Here is an 18,371-nt window from a genome sequence, read left to right as displayed (position 1 = left end):
CGCGCGCGCGTCTCGCAAACGCACGACACGCGTCGTGGTCGGGCTCGCAAGCCAGTCACGTCGTCCTGACGGTAGTGCACGGTTTCGTGACCACCGTTCCACCGACGGCCCGTTTACGATTGCTACGACTCCCAGGACGGTCGTTGAGCGCGAGGAGGCGACCGGAGAGAGCGCCTCCTGCCGCCGCTCTCCCGCGCTCTCGGCCGCGGCCGCGCGCGCCCCGTGTGACGGGCGGCGTTTCGCGGCGCGCTTAATTCGCCCGCGCCGCGAGATGTATTAATTAACGATGGGCCGACTTGCCAACCCAATTTAGAAACAAGCACCTTGTTTGCATACAACGCGCGGGGGTCGCGCGGCACCCTCGGTGCGCGGGCCGAGCAATCGACTCGATATAAATAGCTCTCGGGCTCGAGCGGCGGCGGCGGCGGCGGCGACGGCTCAAGAGGGAGGATGTAGAGGATGCGTCTCGCGCATGTTGGAGAAGCCGCACTGAGTGTTTAACGAAGAATCCCGCTCTCTTAGCAACCGACACTCGCGCGCCTTCTTTCTCTCGTTTCCTCCTCCTCTCCCTCTCGCCGAACACTCGACAACTACGCGGAGCCGACAACACGCGGCGGTGCCCTGCGGAACGCCTCCTCAGTGCCGCCGCGCGTCCGCGCTTTCGGCCAACTTCGACTTCGCAAACATCGCCTTTCGGGCTTTCAGCAGCCGCCGGCCTGACGATGCGCCTCGCATGCACCGCGCTGGCCTAACGAGCCTCGCGGAGAACTCGACGAGACAAACGTTCCCCTCGCATTTGTAAAACGATCTGTCAGAGTGACGATGGCTCGAGACGAAGTTTCCGAGTACTCGCGGATAATTTTCAAAGAGAGAGAGAGAGAGAGAGAAAGAGAGATCCCGATGCGGAGATTGAATCCGGCCTCGTCGACGAGACGAGACTGATTTTAATGGCGACTCCGCGCCGTCGTCGTTTACGAGACGTTATAAACGCGCCGGTACGTTATTTGGAATTACTTCGCGTGAAATTAATAGCCCATCTGCCAGAGACCGGGGGGGGGGAGGGAGGGAGAGTGCGAGAAAACACTTGATATCTGTAATTGGCGTGACACACATGCAGAACAGGAAAAGAAAAGAGGAGAAAATGAGAGAGAAAGTCCAGAGCGCGCGCGATACGGCGCGATGAAGAGCTAACGAAGCAGCCGCGGCCGTTTTGCACGCCGCTCGTCGCCCTCATCCTTCAGCTCCGCTAATAAGCTCGATCCTGCGTTTCCACGCACGTCTGCAATGGTCCGCGACAACGCTCGCGAGCGCGAATAATTCCATTGCGTCGTACTTCACGAACGAGCCACCGCCGTCGCCGCCGCCGCCGCCGCCGCCGCCAGTTGTTAGCTGATAACTTCAGACTTTTCGTGCGCGCGAGTCTGCCCGAGAGCGAGAGCGAGAGAGAAAGAGGGAGCCGGCCAGTCGGATTCGTAATTATCGGTCAAGCGGCGTATTAAAGCGCCGCGAGCTGTACTTTATAAAATCGTCGTCAGCGCGCGGCGCATTTTAAGTCGCGTCTCTCGCGCACGGCGAATCCGTATTAGCATTCTGCGCTTACAGTTAGCGATGCAATTAGTGCCTGTATTTTATGCGTTCAACTAGCCCGAGTCGCCCGGAGAGCTCTCTCTCTCTCTCTCTCTCTCTCTCCCTCCCTCTCTCGGAATTTCTGACGTCGCGCGCGTCGCGCTCTGTGACGACGGAATTATAATCGGCCGGCCGGCCGGGCATATTAATTGCCCCCAGGCAGGATTTCTTAAAAGCCCCTCCCTCCCCTCCCCGCGAGACGGCCGACCCGTTTAGCTATATCCACGTCGCAATTAAATTTCAATATGTGTAATTATATCCGACGCACATGAGCGCGATCCATCGGCGCGCCGTGTACGGAAATAATTTGGTAAATGTTACATAATTACGAGGCGGTCGCAATGTTTAACCCGTCGCGGGTCGCCCGCGTTGCGACAACGCGTCCTTACGTCCTTACGACGAGCCTCGTCGAGCTACACAAGCTAATCAATATAGATTATAGATTACGCTATAAATCACTCCGACCCGTCTTTGCGCATCCGGAGGATCGCACCGCGCGATAACGTGCCGCTGTGGGAGGCGGGGAGAAAGAGAGAGAGAGAGAGAGAGAGAGAGAGAGAGAGAAGAAGAGAGAACCGATTGAAAAATTTAACGCGGGCATCAAAGTCGGAGCGGAAAATCTGCAACAAGTGATACAAGCGAGAGCGTCGCGCAATTTAACCCGGCCGATTCATCACGCTCGGTCGCGTTTTATTGCATTTTCTCTCAGATCGACGCGAATAATAAAAAAGGAAAAGCGCGAGATAAGGGAGGATAGATCCGGCGGGGTGAGAGAGAAGGAGAGAGAGAGAGGGAGAGAGAGAGAGAGAGAGAGAGAGAGAGAGAATAAATTACTCGCGCGGATTTTTACTCGGCCGGAGTCGCCTGAAATCACTAGCATTTTCTCGCATTAATCATTCATTGGCGCGATAACCTGATGGATACACGTGCGTTGATATCGCACGATCACCAGCCCCTGATTGCATGTTAAAGGTAATGCGGACGACCGTGATGTTGCAACGGTTGCATTCCATTAGGCGGCCGTTCCGGCTCGCACGAGGTGGGTAGGTTGGATATGATAAACAGTTTGTGATCATTACAGACTCGCGACGCTCCCCGCAAAATCCCCGAGGAAAATTTTCCCACGACGCGGGGGATTTTAATTGTATTTTAATTTTACAATTTTATCCATACGCCGGCAGATGAATTTCGATCTATTCAACCGCCCAGAGAGAGAGAGAGAGAGAGAGAGAGAGAGAGAGAGAGAGAGAGAGAGAGAGAGAGAAAGACGTCTTCGCATTCGTAAGTTCACCTTTCTTTCCTTACGGAAACTCTGCTACTGTGCCAGCCCCTCCCCCCCCCCCATTTGCTTCGGGTAATATAATTTGAGCGACGAAACAACTCCATTTAACGATGGCGAGATAGCGGTCGATCGATCGAAGCTTGCATTTCAACCGCCTGCAAATCTGATCTCTCGCTCATTAAACCATCGCGCGTTCCCCCGTCGAAGCTTCCTCCCCCGTTTAGTTTCCTAAATACAATTTCCAGAGTGAAAAGCTCTCGTAGACAGCCTGGAGCAGCGACTCGGGGGGTTAAAGCGCTTTAAATCTTATCGTGTGAATGCTCTTCGATGGCGACGCGAAAATAAGACGAGCACGGGGCGGGGGTGGAGCGTTGATTCGGTTAAGCAATTAAATTTAGGCGCGGCTTCTCCGGTGCCACCCGACGAGGAAGACTTTTTTTCCTCCTCGGGGAGCGACACCGTTCTTCGGAATCGGGCTCTGCAGATTCGCTCCGCAAACAGGATACGCGGGGGACAAGTTGCGGCGTTATCTGAAATTTAGGGTGCAGCCGGGGCGGAAATTGAGCCAAGGCCGTGGCCGGGCTCCCCGCTTTACGGGATACGCCATAGCGCCATAAATTCAAGAGCTTTCGTTCGAATCACGCTAAAGCTCGCTCGCGCGTTCTCTCTCTCTCTCTCTCTCTCTCTCTCTCGATGCGAAAATCGAGCGAAATCTGCTCATATCCCGTTGATATACACTCTTTGATAACAGATGAGCTCATAGTGCTTTAACGTGTGATACGCCTCGTGCAATCTTCAATATCGCAAAGCCTAATCCTAGTCAGCTGAGCTTGCGTTAAAAACTTGTGCCTTATCACGACAGCTTTGCAAGACAAGGACGCGCATTAAACGCTCAATATACCCGCTTAATTTTCAAGACAAAACCACGGTTACGCCTCCGTGTAAAAATTTCTCAGATGCAGCAAAGAAATTCCAGCCAGAATCCCAGAACTCGTTGCAAAATAGGGCAAGGAAGGAGAGGAAATAAAATTCTAAGATCAAGCTTGGACCGGAAACAATGTTTGGGAGAACTCTGAATTTCTTTCCTACTTGGGGAGAATTTCGCGATGGAAGCGATCGCAGCTCCTCCTAACTCGAATCTGCGCAGATTTCGGAAAGCCGAACTGGACACGCCAATCGGCGACTCCGGGAAACTTTTTACCCGGTTACATAACGCTCGTATGAAAAATGACGAGACGAGGAATTGAAAGAGCGCACTTAACATTCGCTATTTGCCCAAAGTAGGACTCCTGATTGCACATTCATGCAGATGATCAATTACCGAATCGTGCTATCGTCGCCCGCAGCCGGACGCGAGCGCGGCTAAAGCGTGAACGCTTCGCGACGGGTTGATCCTCGCTGGAGAGAGCGAGAGAGGAGGAAGAGAGGGGAAGAGAGGGTGAGAGAGAAAGGGAGAGAGCAATCTCGCGAAAGTAGCGAATCAAGCGTACAGCCGACGTGCGCGCTCCGGCCCTCCGAAGCCTGAACGATCTGTCTCGCCGCAACTAAACGGGACCGGGAGGAAGGGGGTGGCAGGAGGGGGAGGGGGGAGGGAGGGGAGAGCGGTTCGGTTTACAGCTCGAGGGCCCGGTCGCGAGGGCCGTAATATAGGGGCTCGAGCATTTAGCTTATCGCGGCCGACTATCTACCGGTGGCATACGCCCACGTTGGGGCGCTTTTCCACCCCTGCGGGCTGCGTAACGCGCCCGCGGAGGAACGGGGGTGGGTGGGTGGCGTCGGTGACGCCGAGCCCTTAAATCAGGCCGCGGCGCGCGCGTTTCGCCCGCGGCACGGCGCGGCGCGACGCGACGCGACGCGACGCGTCTCGCTCGGCCTGGCCGCGGAATTTTCCAGCGAAACGTTATCGCGAAAGGGCAAACCGCCGCGAGCGAGACCGAGGAGAGATAAGCCGAGCGAATTAGGAAAGGCCGAATCGCGCGCGACGCGGATCCGCGATAGGGGCGATCCTCGCCGCGCGCGATAAGCCACGATCCTCGCTCGCGCGGAAAGTGCTCAGGGTTTTCCGGAGATACGCCATCGATTCTGAGGGAGATGTCTCAAATTTCAATTTCAGTAATAAAATAATGAAGTGTCTCTTGCCGAACGTCTCCACTGTTGCCCGTATCAAAAGTGTCGCAACGGAGATTTTCGAGCTCTTGTATATACGTAATATTAGGAACGCTGGAGAATCCTTAAAGCCTTCGATTTCCGTGGTTATAGTACGGGTTCTTAATTTGAATCCAGAATTAATTTAAATTCCAGGCTAGTTCGCAACATTTCCTCATTGTGTATATCAACTTTCATTAAGATCGAACGTATTTTATTATTTTCATGCAAAGTTTTATCATAAAAACGAGAGGACTTGCCGGCACCTCTGACAATAAAATAACAATTCTCTGACATCTCAGCCGATATATTGTTATTGTTAATTCGATCTTGACGCGAGTACTTTGACAAATCTACGAGTATATTCAACATCATATTTTCTTCGATGTCAACACCTCTACTTGTACGCGCACTACTTGTGACGCACTGTGATCCGAATCCTCGTAGATCTCCCAATCAGGACCTGCCATTGTTTCGGGCAATCGCGATGGATCTCAATTAGATATCCGAACAACACATTTTCTACGCGCGAGTATTACTATAAATGTCTTCATTCGGCCGAAGGGCGAAGCTCGAGCGAGGCTCGTGCGCCGCTCGCGAATTCCGGGCTCCGCGATTCAGCGAGATGAGATCTGATGGCCCGGAGGCGCCGTAGGTGCACTGAGTAACTCGGAGTTCCTTCGATAGGGAGCGCAATTACGCGACTTTGCTGTTGCTCGGAGGCACAGGCCTCCATTTTAATAGAATGTCTTCTCATTAGACAGGGTTAACGGCTGCTTTACCGTACCGACCGCCGTCGCGCGGGGGTACGACAAAATCTGACCGCGGAGGATCCCGAGGACTCCCACTCACGCTGTACGTTAGTTTTCCTCGAGCGCGACGAATTTCACTCGCGGGACTCGCAGGAGATGAGGAGAAACGTCGGCCGGCCCCCGCGGCCGCCGCGCCGTAAGTATTGCTCGTCTTCGAAGCGCAATTACACGACTTTACTGTCGCTCGCGAAGAGACGAGCTTTTATAGAATATCTTGCCATCAAACGCGGAACAGCGACCTGCCACTTCAGGTTAAAAGGTGATTACGCTCGACAGCTGCGTGAGGATCCTTCCAGTGGAGCGGAAGGTGCGCCCTGAGGATTGTTGCGAGAAATCTACTGTTATCGCTATTGATTCGCGTGTGAATCAATAATTTTGTATGGAATCCTCGGGGGCGGGGAGGGGGGAAGTGAAGTGCGCGATGCGGGGAGATGAGGTCAGTAACGCAGCGTCGTAAATGCTTGCCTTCGACAGCAAACGCAATCACGCCATTTTATTATCGCTCGAAGATGGATTTTTACCTCAACATAGAATACATTCTCCTTGTACATAAAATTATAATAGCGGCTTACGGTCCCGTTAAAGCGGAGTGTAATACAATCCAACAGATGCACGAGAGCTTTTACGAGTAGTCGTGAAAAGTATCCCGGGAACGAGTTGGCTACTAATCGATTGAAAAATCCTAGTCGATTGGAATAATCGGGGAATCACACAGCGGCTTACCGTTCCGTTAAAGCGCACCGGGCTATAATAAAATCCGACAGGTGCATGAGCTCTCTCTCTCTCTCTCTCTCTCTCTCTCTCTCTCTCTCTCTCTCTCTCTCTCTCTCTCTCGCGAATAGCCCTGGGAAACACTCTGCTCGGCTACTGGTCCATTAAAATAATCGGGGATCGACAATCAAAACTGATCAGTCGTCGTGTATGCAATTGCGAATACTTGGACCGACTGATGAAATTCATTGTTAATCGGCCGGCGTGTAGTAGCTTTAACACTCGTCAGGCCTAGTTCCAAATTTTTTCTTCACGCGTAATATTCGTGCCTGCTGATTGTAACCCGCCAATTTCTAGACACATTGCGCGTAATTGAGAAATTTGCGCGAAACACTGCCCGCGGCGAGTGTCAAGTCCATTACGCCGGATTGTGTTCGATCGAAGGCGAAGAATCCGAGTAATCAACCGAAGCAATCGTCGCATGCAATCGCGATTTACTCTGGAGGCTCCTGCGCGGATCATCCCGCTCGACTGAAATTTCGCTCGATTCGCCCCGACGCTGTTCGACAAATCTTGCGCGTGTCTTCCTCGGGATTCACAATTCAGCGAAGTGAGATCAGGAAGGAGACGCGGCGTCACCTCTCCCTTCGACGGGAGGCAGCCAACTGCGCGCCGCTCTATCATCGCTCGAAGCCGGACCTTCACCCCAGCCCCAAATGTGTCTTCTCATTAAATACAAAATTATAATAATAACGGCTCAGCTGGTAGAGAGTGCCGTTCGAGCGCGGTCGAGGTTGTAATAAAACTTGACAGATGCTTATGTGGGCATAAAAGGGGCCGGGGAGGGCCTTGAGAGAATTGTGCGGGACGCGAGCCGCTGTTGTTGCTTACATCTTTATTCGGCCACGACGAGAGCCTCGCGTGGATTCCGCGAGTCACGATCGGCCCCCGAAGATGGAATTTCTAGCCCGGGGCCGCGCTATCGTAAGTCACATTTGCCCACTCTTTTAAGCGCGCCGCGCAATTACGTGACTCCGCTCTGTCGCTCGAGGACACCGTTTTATTTTAATAGAACGCCTGCGCGGAGCCGCGACGGCCAGGCGGAGAGAGACAGAGAGACAGAGAGAGAGAGAGAGAGAGAGAGAGAGAGAGAGAGAGAGAGAGAGAATCGCGAGGTACGATAAAATTTAACAGGCTCGCCAGAGTACACGCTGTGTCGCGGGCTGCTTCGCGAGCAGCTTCGTCGAGAGCATTCCCGTGAAATAAATATCACTCGTCCCGCCGCGAGCGGCTCCGTTGCGACCGCCCGTGCCTCGCTACGTGTCGTCGCACAATGAATCACACCGGTATCCTCCCCGCCGCCGCATCATCCCCCGGCACCCTTACGCGGCGCTGTTTACCTTGGACTTGGCGACGAGCGCGCACACGCGGCTGTTTAGCGCGTAAACATAAACACTAATTACGGCCGAATTTCTCGGCACATGAGTCAATCGAATGGCCACAGTGAAGGGGAAGAAGAGCGAACAAGGAGAGATGCCTCATGTGTGAGAGAGAGAGAGAGAGAGAGAGAGACAGGAGGGGGGGAAGAGCTCTGACGTGGCACCTAATAAGAAGCACCGATCTGTTTTCCTACGCGTTCGTTCCGCCCACGGGAGGTGTTCCCGATTAATTGGAACATCGCGTGACACCGGGACGCGTATCATCGATATCTCGCGCGGAGGGGCGCCGCCGTCGCGGCCGGCTTTATACGGCCGTTCGGCGTGTCCGAAATAAATTGCCTCGGCCGGCCGCTCTTCTCGTGGCCGCGCCGAGGGGGCGAGAACTGCGACGTGAAACTCGGCGAGCGCGATGTCGTCGGTGTCGGACAACGGCGCGGTGATTTCCTCGACATCGAACGCGCGGGAACGGGGAGCGTTCGTTCCTTTCGGGCCGTATCCTGCCGGCCCTTTTTCCCGCCGTCCGACACATCTCAGCTCCCTTCTCGGGGCAGCATTGAGAGGCAGCTGCTTACGGCGCGCGTAAAATACGAGCAGCAAAGTATTACGAGCGCCACGTTGGGAGGGCAGAAGAAGTGAGAGAGAGAGAGAGAGAGAGAGAGAGAGAGAGAGAGAGAGAGAGAGGAGGTGGCGTCGTTATTTACGCCGGATTGAATACGCGACAACCGATGGAAGTGGTGGAGCACATTATCGGATGAAAAGGATCGCCGGAGGTGGGACACACTTTCCCCGTCAATGCCCGCGGCGATAGGATCGAGTTAATGAGGAGTAAATCAATAAGTGAAACGACGTTCGGCAAGAAGGAAACCGCGTCAACTTGAAGGAGACTATATAACGAACAAGCGTAGACAGATACGATAGAATTTTAATGTGAACGCACAACATAATTTAAATTTGTAGATAATAATTGTGTGATAAAATTTATTTTTTTATATATAATTAAATTAAACTAAAATTAGCTAATTCAATAAATGAAAGAAAAATGCGCTGTTCATTAATAATAAACAATTTGAAATAATTACATCGGAAAATCAGAAAAATACTTTGAAACCCTCTGTCATATAAATACGGCAAAGATTTTGTGAAAGGGAAGCGTACTTGAAGAAAGCTTGAAGAAATAAACGCACGTAATATAATTTAAACTTGCAGATCACACTTGAAAAAAAAAAAATACTTGGAAATTTTCCACCAACATTCTAGAAATCGCCTTCCAAGAAAGACGCGTCATTTAGACGCGATATCCAAAGCTGACTTAATTTGACCGCCGAAATGTTTTTGTTTGCTCCACGCCGTCGCCCGAAAAATTATTTCTTCGTTCTCTTAAGCAGTGCAATTTGACTAATAACAGCCGGGCTCGCGGTATACCAGTGAGCATGGAAATGCAAGTCGATGGATACGGCAGGAGGAGGAGAGCGGGAATGTAGCGACGGATCCCGGCAGACGTCGATCGGAAAAACGGTAGTAAAGTCAGATTTAATAGAGTACGTTCTTCGAGAGTACGAACTTCTGCCTGCGTGTCGATGCCTACGTAACCCTAGAACCTGACGTCGGCATATTGCATTATCGCCCGACTTATGGGATTCCATATTCAATATGATAGCGGGCTGGGAGGTCAGAGGGCGACCGAAGGATCCCGGAACGATCGCGCGAAGGTGGAACGTATTTCAAGCCAGACGGTTCCTCGCCAGGGAGAGGACCGGGGCTGAACGGGGGTTTGCGAGAGAGGCATACTACGAGTATATAGATAGTACATTATATTACACAGAGCGATGTATGTGTGACCCGTCAGAGAGAAAGAGAGAGAGAGAGAGAGAGAGAGAGAGGGAGTTCGTGAAGGGGCCTGGGGGGAGTTTTAAAGTAGGAGTTTATACTGGCAATCGACACGGCAGGCGTCCCTTCCGTTTTACAACGTCGAACTGACTGCGGGACACGTGCGACTTTCTTTGCGACATAATAACAGCGGCCCGTTAATAATAAATGTAACGTTCGATTTTATTTATTCGATAAATTCGGAAATAAAACGCGCACACCGTGTTCCCCGCCGTTCCAATTCCGTGCGGAATGTAATGTAATCTCTCGATCATGAAACGCAGAACAAAAAAGATCTTGAAAAGATCCGAGATGAAGGTATTTGTATAAAAAAGTTAGCTGGCGATAGTGTAGGTGACTTCAATAGAAAGATCGACCTCGAATCCGTCGGAGAAACCGCGCAACCGCGAGAAAATATTTGCAGCACATTTTGTATAATAAATGACGTCGCGAGATAGGAAGAAATAAAACAAATCGGAAGAACGTGCGACGATATATTATGAGGTCGAGGAAGAAAAATGAAGCGAATCTCCCGAAGGGATAAAGATGCCAGAGCGGTTTGTAGCCGACGCCTGCCGCAAACCGTTCCAACAGCTTCATTGCATTGCAGTTTGCCTGTACGCAGGAGCATCCATTCTCCGCGGCACACCGCGCGCATGTTGCAAGATTACGAAGAAATATCAGCACGTTATTGCCAACGTGACATTCGATGATTCTATTCTATTTTCGGATTTAACGCTCTACGATTTTTATTCAGACTTGGTCTTCAAGTCAGCCTTTTTTTATTTTTTATTTTTTTTTCTATCGATTGACCTCGCTCGGGTATTATCTACCAAGATCTACATTGTAAAAAGAATCGTATGAATGAGAAAACGGACATCTCTTTGCTCTCGCAATTTGTCTTGCAAATTCAAAAATTATTTCCCGCTCGTGTTTATTCGACCTGGAATGCGAGTACGATTTCCTCCACGCGTGTTTACTCGGTCATACGGCTAAATAACGATTCGCCCGCGGAAGAAGAGAAGCCGATGAAATATCGCGCACGCTCTTACGCCGGCAAGCCGATTTATTTATTACGGCCCGGAAACGTCGTCTATTAAATAATCCACCTGGTAAAAGGTCCGTTTCGCCGGTCGTAATCGGCTGCTTATTGCGGCCCATGCGTTTACCGACGCGACGCGACGCCGTATGCCGGCACAGATAAATAATATCGACGACGGGAAGAAACAGATGCAAGCTAGGGAGGGAACAGAGCCGGCGGGTGTTCCGCAGGGTCGGAGACTTGCTTTCGTGCCCTCGGTACGCAGTTTTCGAAACTACTCTTTTCGATATCACGTTCATATATATCGCATCCACATCTCTCTCTCTCTCTCTCTCTCTCTCTCGCTCTCCTTTTATTCCAAATTTTTAATTAATTTTATTGATTAATTTTATCGAGCATAATCAATTTCCCGCAAGAAATCAGAATTACTCGTCTCATCGAAAGCTGACGCAACAATTGTAGCTAATCCGAGAAGCGTTTGGCGAAGGTCTGGCAAACACTGAGCGAAGCCCAACTCCGCCAACATCATATAACGAACTATTGTATTCCCGCAAACATTTACTTGCCATACATTCACCGCGTCCTCCTCCTACTTCCCACCCCTAGAAAAATCCCGCACGGACTTTCCCCAAGCCCATTGAACGAGCCATCGCGCCTTGGCCGGCTCAATGCCGGCGTTTACCGGAATTATATACGGAAAACGTGCGAGGCTCTGAAAAGACGTCGTCCACGACGACGACCGTCGCGCGCGGGACGGTGCGGGGGGGTGAGAAGGTCGACGGGGTGGAAAGGCATCGCGGGGGTTCCAGCCGCACGCGTTATGGTCAACGCTCTCGCTATAATAAAACTATTCCTGCCGTGTCTTACGCAACGACGGTGGCGGCGGCGGCGGCGGCAGCGGCGGGGTTGAATCCCGCAGGATATAAATGCCTCGCTCGGGGGTGTTTCCTTGGACCGTGGCCGGCGGTGGCCGCCACCTCGCCGTAGATTCAATCACGACCCCTCCTACACCGGTGAGACTCGCATCTCGAATACCAAACGGACCTCGCCACGGCCCCCGCCATTAGAGCGTCCCGTCTTTTTTGATCGTGACGAGAATCACGGACCTCCCCCCTCGTCCATCGCGCCGACCGGGAATTCACCTCGGGCTTCGCCCCCGCACAGAGAGGACGAACCGGACCGAATTTCCTCGCCGCTTTTTGCCGGATCCCCGAAGTCGAGGATCGCTCGCGGGAGTCTCGCGAGCTCTCGAAGGTCGAGAGCGAGGAAGCGCGTTTTGGAAGAGCTTCCGTCGCCGGATATAATGACTAGGAAACGCAATCATGCTGCGCAATTAATTCTTCGCGTCCGACGAAGAAATTAATGAATACAAACTCGATTGGATGAAATCGACCTGCCGATTTGACACACTTGTAATTAAACTTCTGCGCCGGGGTCTTCGCTCTCTGAGGAATGGTACCCCTCAACAATCGGCAATTCGGGATCTTCCCCGACTCGACGAGGTTTCAAGACGGAAATATCCTGAGTAAGTATTTTTAACTATTTTTCACACGTCTTGGAAGTTGAAAGATCGGGGCAAAAGTATCGTACCGGTCGCACCGGTCTACCTCTTGTCGTGCTATCCTCTCGTAGCGCGATTCCACGAAGGTTGTTTTATTCACGCGACAATTAACATAAATCGCGCCGGGATAATCTACCGGTGTTATTAAAGGGAAGTTCAAGTGCGGGAGAGGAAGAGAGAGAGAGAGAGAGAGAAAGAGAGAAAGAGAGAGAGAGAGAGACGCGTCGAAAAAGAAATGGGGTCTCTACTTATCTCACAGGGGGGAGGAACAAAACCACTCGTTTGCACGCACACGTGTCCGCGGCTCGCACACACAGAGAGAGAGAGAGAGAGAGAGAGAGACACCGTCGCACCCTCGCACGCACGAGCGAAGAACGCCCCGATCGATTTTGCTCCTCGCCCGGTCGGTGCTTATTGTTCCTGAGGCTTCTTCGCCGCGACTTAACGGACTCGTGGATCCAATAAGACGTTTACCCGCGAACTTTTGGCTCGCGGCCGCTCGAGTTTCGACGGGAGCCTATCGTCTGAATACCAAATACCCGCCGCGGCATTTGGGGGGGGAGCTCGAGACAAGGGGATCACCGGCAAGATCAGCGCGTCCCCCGGGACACCCGTTAGAAAAGAAAGCCCGGGCGCGCTCGTGCGCAATTTCGCCGGCGGCGGCCGGTTTCGCTCGCGGCCGAAACTCTCTCGCGCGCTTATGAGCTTTGAAACTCGAAAACAATCACGCGCGTTTACGCAAACGTGTTTACAAAACAACACACGTAGGCTCTCTTTCTGAGACTGGTAGATATACAGAAAAGGGTACGCCTCGCTGATTTTTTTCATTTTGAAATATGTTATAAAGGATGAAATTCTGAGTGACTTCCTGATACAACTATATGGGGGTCGCTTATAGTTTTCGAGATATTTGATTTTAAAGTTCTGGAATTTTGATTATCCTGGAATTAAATTCCAGATATCAATAAGCTGACGTTACTTACAGTACAATCCAAACAGTTAATCCAAACATAGCGTATACATAGAAATATAGGAAACGGTGCATGTAAGCGGGAGAGAATATATAAAGATGCAATAAATTAGGTTAGGTTAGGATTTGTTTGGGGAGGGGCGGAGCCCCTCTCCCGCTTATATGTACTGTTTCCTATATTTAAAGTGAATGAAAATTGCTTGTCCACTTCAAATATTACTTCAACGTACAATTATAAAACTTAAAAGTCAAATATCTCAGAAGCTATAAGCGACCCCCATATAATTGTATTAGGAAAAGTCGCTCAGAATTTCATCCTTTGTATTTCAAAATGAAAAAAATCGGTGAGGTGTACCCTTTCTTTTCTACATATTTACCCTGATACTTTCTGCGCGGTCGGCTTTCCGCAGCGCAGCGACCTGACCGCGAGGAATACATTTCTCTCGATCGACATCGCGGAAGGAACACGAAGCGTATCTCCAGCCATCCGTTCGTAATCGTTGTCGTGCCGACAAGTTCTTCGAAAACACACAGATCTGTCGCAAATACGAAGAGCGCTCGAGAGACAAGAGAGACGATCGACAGCGAAAGTACAACAGAAAGGAGAGAGAATACCCCAAGCGAACGGAAGCCGAGAAGGTTTCTTCTCGCGAAACACAAACCCGAGAATAAAACGACGAGTTTAACAAGGAGATAACGCCGCTCGCGCGATATGGATTATCACCCCGCGCCGTGTTCCTCCGCTCGAGGTTGCGCGATAAACACGTTTCTGAACGACTCGCGGCTCCCAAATCCCGCGTAGGTAACGGAGAGCATTAAGTGCGCGCGGCGAGCGGGTACGAATTAATAGCCCGTTTTGACTCCATCCGGCCCGAAATTAAGATGGATTATTTGAAATAACGGCCAAGAGGGCCGAAACGAAGCGGCGGGCGGCGCGCGAGGACCTGTGTGTGCAAATGAGTTAATACGCATTATTCCCAACTGTGGCAATACGCGGAAATCTACAACGCGGCGCGAACGAGACATTAGTTTGCCGCGCGCCGCGAGGATTACCGGTAGCTGTGTAGCTCGCCCTTAATCCTGATTTAGGGATTTCGAAGGAGCGCGCGCGAGCGAACGAACCAACGAACGGCGGCGCGGCGGTCCTCCTCGCGCGTTTCCCGCCGCCGCCGCCGCCGCCGCCGCCGATAGCGGCGAACGTATCGGGCGCGCATCTCGCAGGGGACGATTTAAATTACACCCGAGGACGTACTACGAAGGCGCTTTACGTCTTTCTCTGATTTGCGAGATAATCAAGGAGATTCATAAGCAATTACACGCCCGGTGGGCGCAGCGCCATTAGCCCGCGTATTTATAGGTCTATTAACCTGCGCGACGATAACGCGATGGCAAAAAGTGCCCACGGATAAGTATCTGCGCTCGTGCGATCGTGCGCGTTTATTTATCGCGGGCACGCATGAATCTTCGCGCGCGAGCCGTGCGAATTTCTAGAGGCGGACTTCTAGAGGCGCCGATTCGAACTCGCTCGAACTCGCGTGGTCGTTCGGGAAAGGGGAATTCGCGAGTCCCTGCGAACCCGCGGAAATATGCGGCCTTGTGCGTCCCGATTAACGTCCGTATTGACACATCATCGTGGAGGTTAATTAATAAATTAATGATACACGTACACTAGGGAAAAGAATTTAGTATCTCTAACAAAACCGTTTAGTTGAGGCATTTCTTAACAGCAACCAAATATCTTGTTTTATAAAAACCCAGCTAAATCTATTTTTCTGCTTTGTTCTCTGGACCAAATGATTTTGTTCTTAGACTTCGTGTGCAAAAATTAAGCATTTTAGTTATTTTATCCATGAAAATTACATAATAACGAAATATTATTTTACATAAACTAAAATAATACCCAATGGATACTATTTTGTCTTTCTGCGGACTAAAATTTAGATTTTATATATTAGGAAAAAATTATAGTATTTTTAACAAAATTCATATAGTTAAAGCTCTTTGGTTGCTATAACAAAAGTATTACGTTATATGAACAAACCGTAATCGAGCGAGATATTTGTTTACAGGAACTAAGCAGTTTTGTCGGGCATATTTTAACCCAATTATTTTGTTGTTACAACAAAATTTTGCTTCACGCAACAATACATTTTTTCTAGCGCATTAAGCACGCACAAAGTGAATTTCGTCGGAAAACTCGAGCGCGCGTCCGGCATTTCAACGACTTTCAAATTTTCCTAATCTCTATGGGGAGACTTTAATTTAATTTGTAACTATTAATTTATTTATAACTATAAGAGCATCATCATTCAGAGACGCGGCAGTTTAGTTGTCTTTCTCACTGACAGTTCGCCCTTGAAGAAGTTGGGAAGTAACTGCGCTGATGTGTAACACACACACACACATACACAATACTATGTATTTTTATTTTAAATTTGTTATAACCGACGATGCATGACAATTTAAAACACACGTTTGGAACAAATATCGGCCGTGTCAGCTGATTTATCAAAGGAAACGTGTCCTCATTAATTGGGACATCCACCTCGTACGATACGCGGTATGTCGATTGAGCAGAAATTTCGACAGGAGAGGAGAGAGAGAGAGAGAGAGAGAGAGAGAGAGAGAGAGAGAGAGAGCGAGCGCGGGCATCGGTTCTCCGTGTAGCGCAACCGCGACGCTTTACACGAGCCAATTAAAGCGGGTCGAGTGGGCGCATTACTACCTTTGAGTGACGGAGGGCGAGGCAATCGAAAGCGATGCCGACGAGAGGAGTCGGCGCGCGCGAGAAGAGAACGGGATCGTCTTATGGGATTCCGAGGCCATGTTAGTATCAGGTGCTTCGGGACTCCCCCGCGGCCCACGATTTACGATCGACGTCGTCGCATGTGCCTGGCAATAACGCCGCAAAATTCCGGACCGCGTGTGTGTGCGCGCGCGCTTGGGATCGTTCGTCGTATAAACGCGTCAACGGACGGAAAAACGCGCGGCGGCCGGTAAACAATAGCTCGCAAGAGCGTAGATATCGAGCGCGGCTAGCCGGATTCCCTCTGATCGACATTCGTCGAAAAAAGAAACTATGGAGAGGATTTCTCGCACAGGTCTGGTCCTTGATTCGATCCAGCATCATGAGAACCTTGATACTTGGGTCTCGTTGAGATTTCATTTCATTCGCGCCACATCCTTCGAACTCAATTCGATTCGCTCGATCTGCGATTCGCCTCCCCCTTACGTTGCGCCTCGCGCATTCGTCTCGAGAAATTGCGCCATTTCTCAATGCTTCTTTATCGTGCATGCACGTGTGGCACGGGCCGGAAAACATTTCTCGCTCGACGACACCGCAGCTGCGTTGCGGGCTTGAATCTGGAGAATTACTCCAAATGAATGTTACACGCTGCTCGATACAATTGGGGGGAGCGCGTTGAATAAACAGCTTCGCCGGATACCTCGGTAAACAGTCTTAAAGTCAAATATTAGAATGGAGCTGAAGCGTCGGCCTTGTACAAACACGTTGACTAAGGATTCAAGTCAGACACACCGACGAAAGAATAAGTGCGATGACTGAAGTCTGATGATTCTTACGCTCGACCGAGATACACGACGGAGAGAAAAGAAAGAGAGATAGATAGAGAGAGAGAGAGAGAGAGAGAGAGGCGGGACGGGAAGGAAGAAGAAAGAAACTTACGCTTCGCAAGGGGAATGAAAAATTCCGGCTACGCCACTGCGCGCTCGGCTGATTTACCTGACGTTCGCGAATCCGATGCGGGAGTGCCGCACGTTCGTCATCCGCCATCGCAGCTGCTCGCCGACGGTGTAGTAGGGTCCTTGCGAGAAACGACGCATCCTTTCTAGTGAATAAGCCCCGCCGCCGGTGCCTCAGAGCGTCCGATCGAAGTTTCAGCGAAACGAACGCGAACGCCGCAGGGGTGACGCGCGCCATGATCCAAGGGCTGCGACACCCCCGCGCGCCCCCGTCCACCCTCCGCTGGACTTCTGCGCGTCTCCGTCACGACGATGCTTTCATGCCAACAACTAATGCCGTTGTCGAGTGATATAGGAGCGTCGCGACGCACACCGCTCGCGCGATATTAGGAGGCGCGCGCGCGCGCGAGAGAGAGAGAGAGAGAGAGAGAGGGAGGGAGAAGGAGGGGGAGGAAGAGAGCTCGCGATCAAGTATGACGTGCGGGCGCGCGAATTGCAGACGCGTGGATTTATGGACGCACGAATTGCGGACGCGCGAATTTATCGGCGCGCGCCTGTCACGGAGACGCGTATCAGAAATTAATTGGCCCGGTGACGATAACGCGCGCGCGGATCGCTAAAGCGCGAACGCGCCGATTACACGGACGCGTATTCGTGGGTGGACAGCCGCGTCGTAATATTGCCGGCGCGGATGAAAAATGTACGGATTCACGCACACCGGTGAATCTTTGATGCGTACGGCTTTGTCGACGCGGGGCGAAAGGATGACGCAGCTGTTGCGATCGCGCGGATTAAAGATGCCACGAGTCGTGGATGTGTGCGTGTATGTGTATCACGCGTACCGAGAACGCGAAATTTTCCGAAACGGGCTTCCCGGCGAACGCGGCGGTCACGCGAGTTCTTTTCTCTCGTGCAGAAAAATATTCTACCGCGAGGAAAAGCGATTGGTCAGCGCGCTTTCTTTCTCTGGAGTAAAAGGTTGTCTTTGATGGAAAATATTTCCTTGATAAGAATGAAAGAAAGTATATATATATATATTTTTTAGAAAATTATTGTGCACTCAGAAGATGGATTTGTTCTCTTTGAAACTAAACTGTTTATCTCGATTTGATATTCTCGCTTCGATTTAATGCTCTTGATTAAAGTTGCTTCACAGGATCCGTTTGAAAGTGAGTTAAAGTTCCTGATGATGAACTTGTGGTATAGGTGCTTGCG

At 51.0% G+C, this 18,371-nt stretch overlaps 1 protein-coding gene across 2 annotated transcripts in view; it reads right to left on the bottom strand.

Moving 5' to 3' along the window:
* Positions 1-18,371, bottom strand: part of LOC105188468 (protein prickle) — a 145,131-nt gene that overhangs the window by 47,392 nt on the left and 79,368 nt on the right. Inside the window, exon 1 of one of the 2 annotated variants that reach the window (XM_025305256.1) lies at positions 17,197-17,471. The exons of the other annotated variant lie outside the window; for it this stretch is intronic. Coding sequence (XP_025161041.1) covers positions 17,197-17,297 — 101 coding nt within the window. The 5' untranslated portion in view covers positions 17,298-17,471. Of the gene's footprint in view, positions 1-17,196; positions 17,472-18,371 lie in introns of those variants that run through there. 2 annotated transcript variants of the gene reach the window in all.

Source organism: Harpegnathos saltator, unplaced genomic scaffold, assembly GCF_003227715.2.
Source record: "Harpegnathos saltator strain DR-91 unplaced genomic scaffold, Hsal_v8.6 scaffold684, whole genome shotgun sequence".
Taxonomy (NCBI): domain Eukaryota; kingdom Metazoa; phylum Arthropoda; class Insecta; order Hymenoptera; family Formicidae; genus Harpegnathos; species Harpegnathos saltator.
Note: the sequence above shows the minus strand (reverse complement) of the source record. Positions and strands in the feature narration are given on the sequence as shown.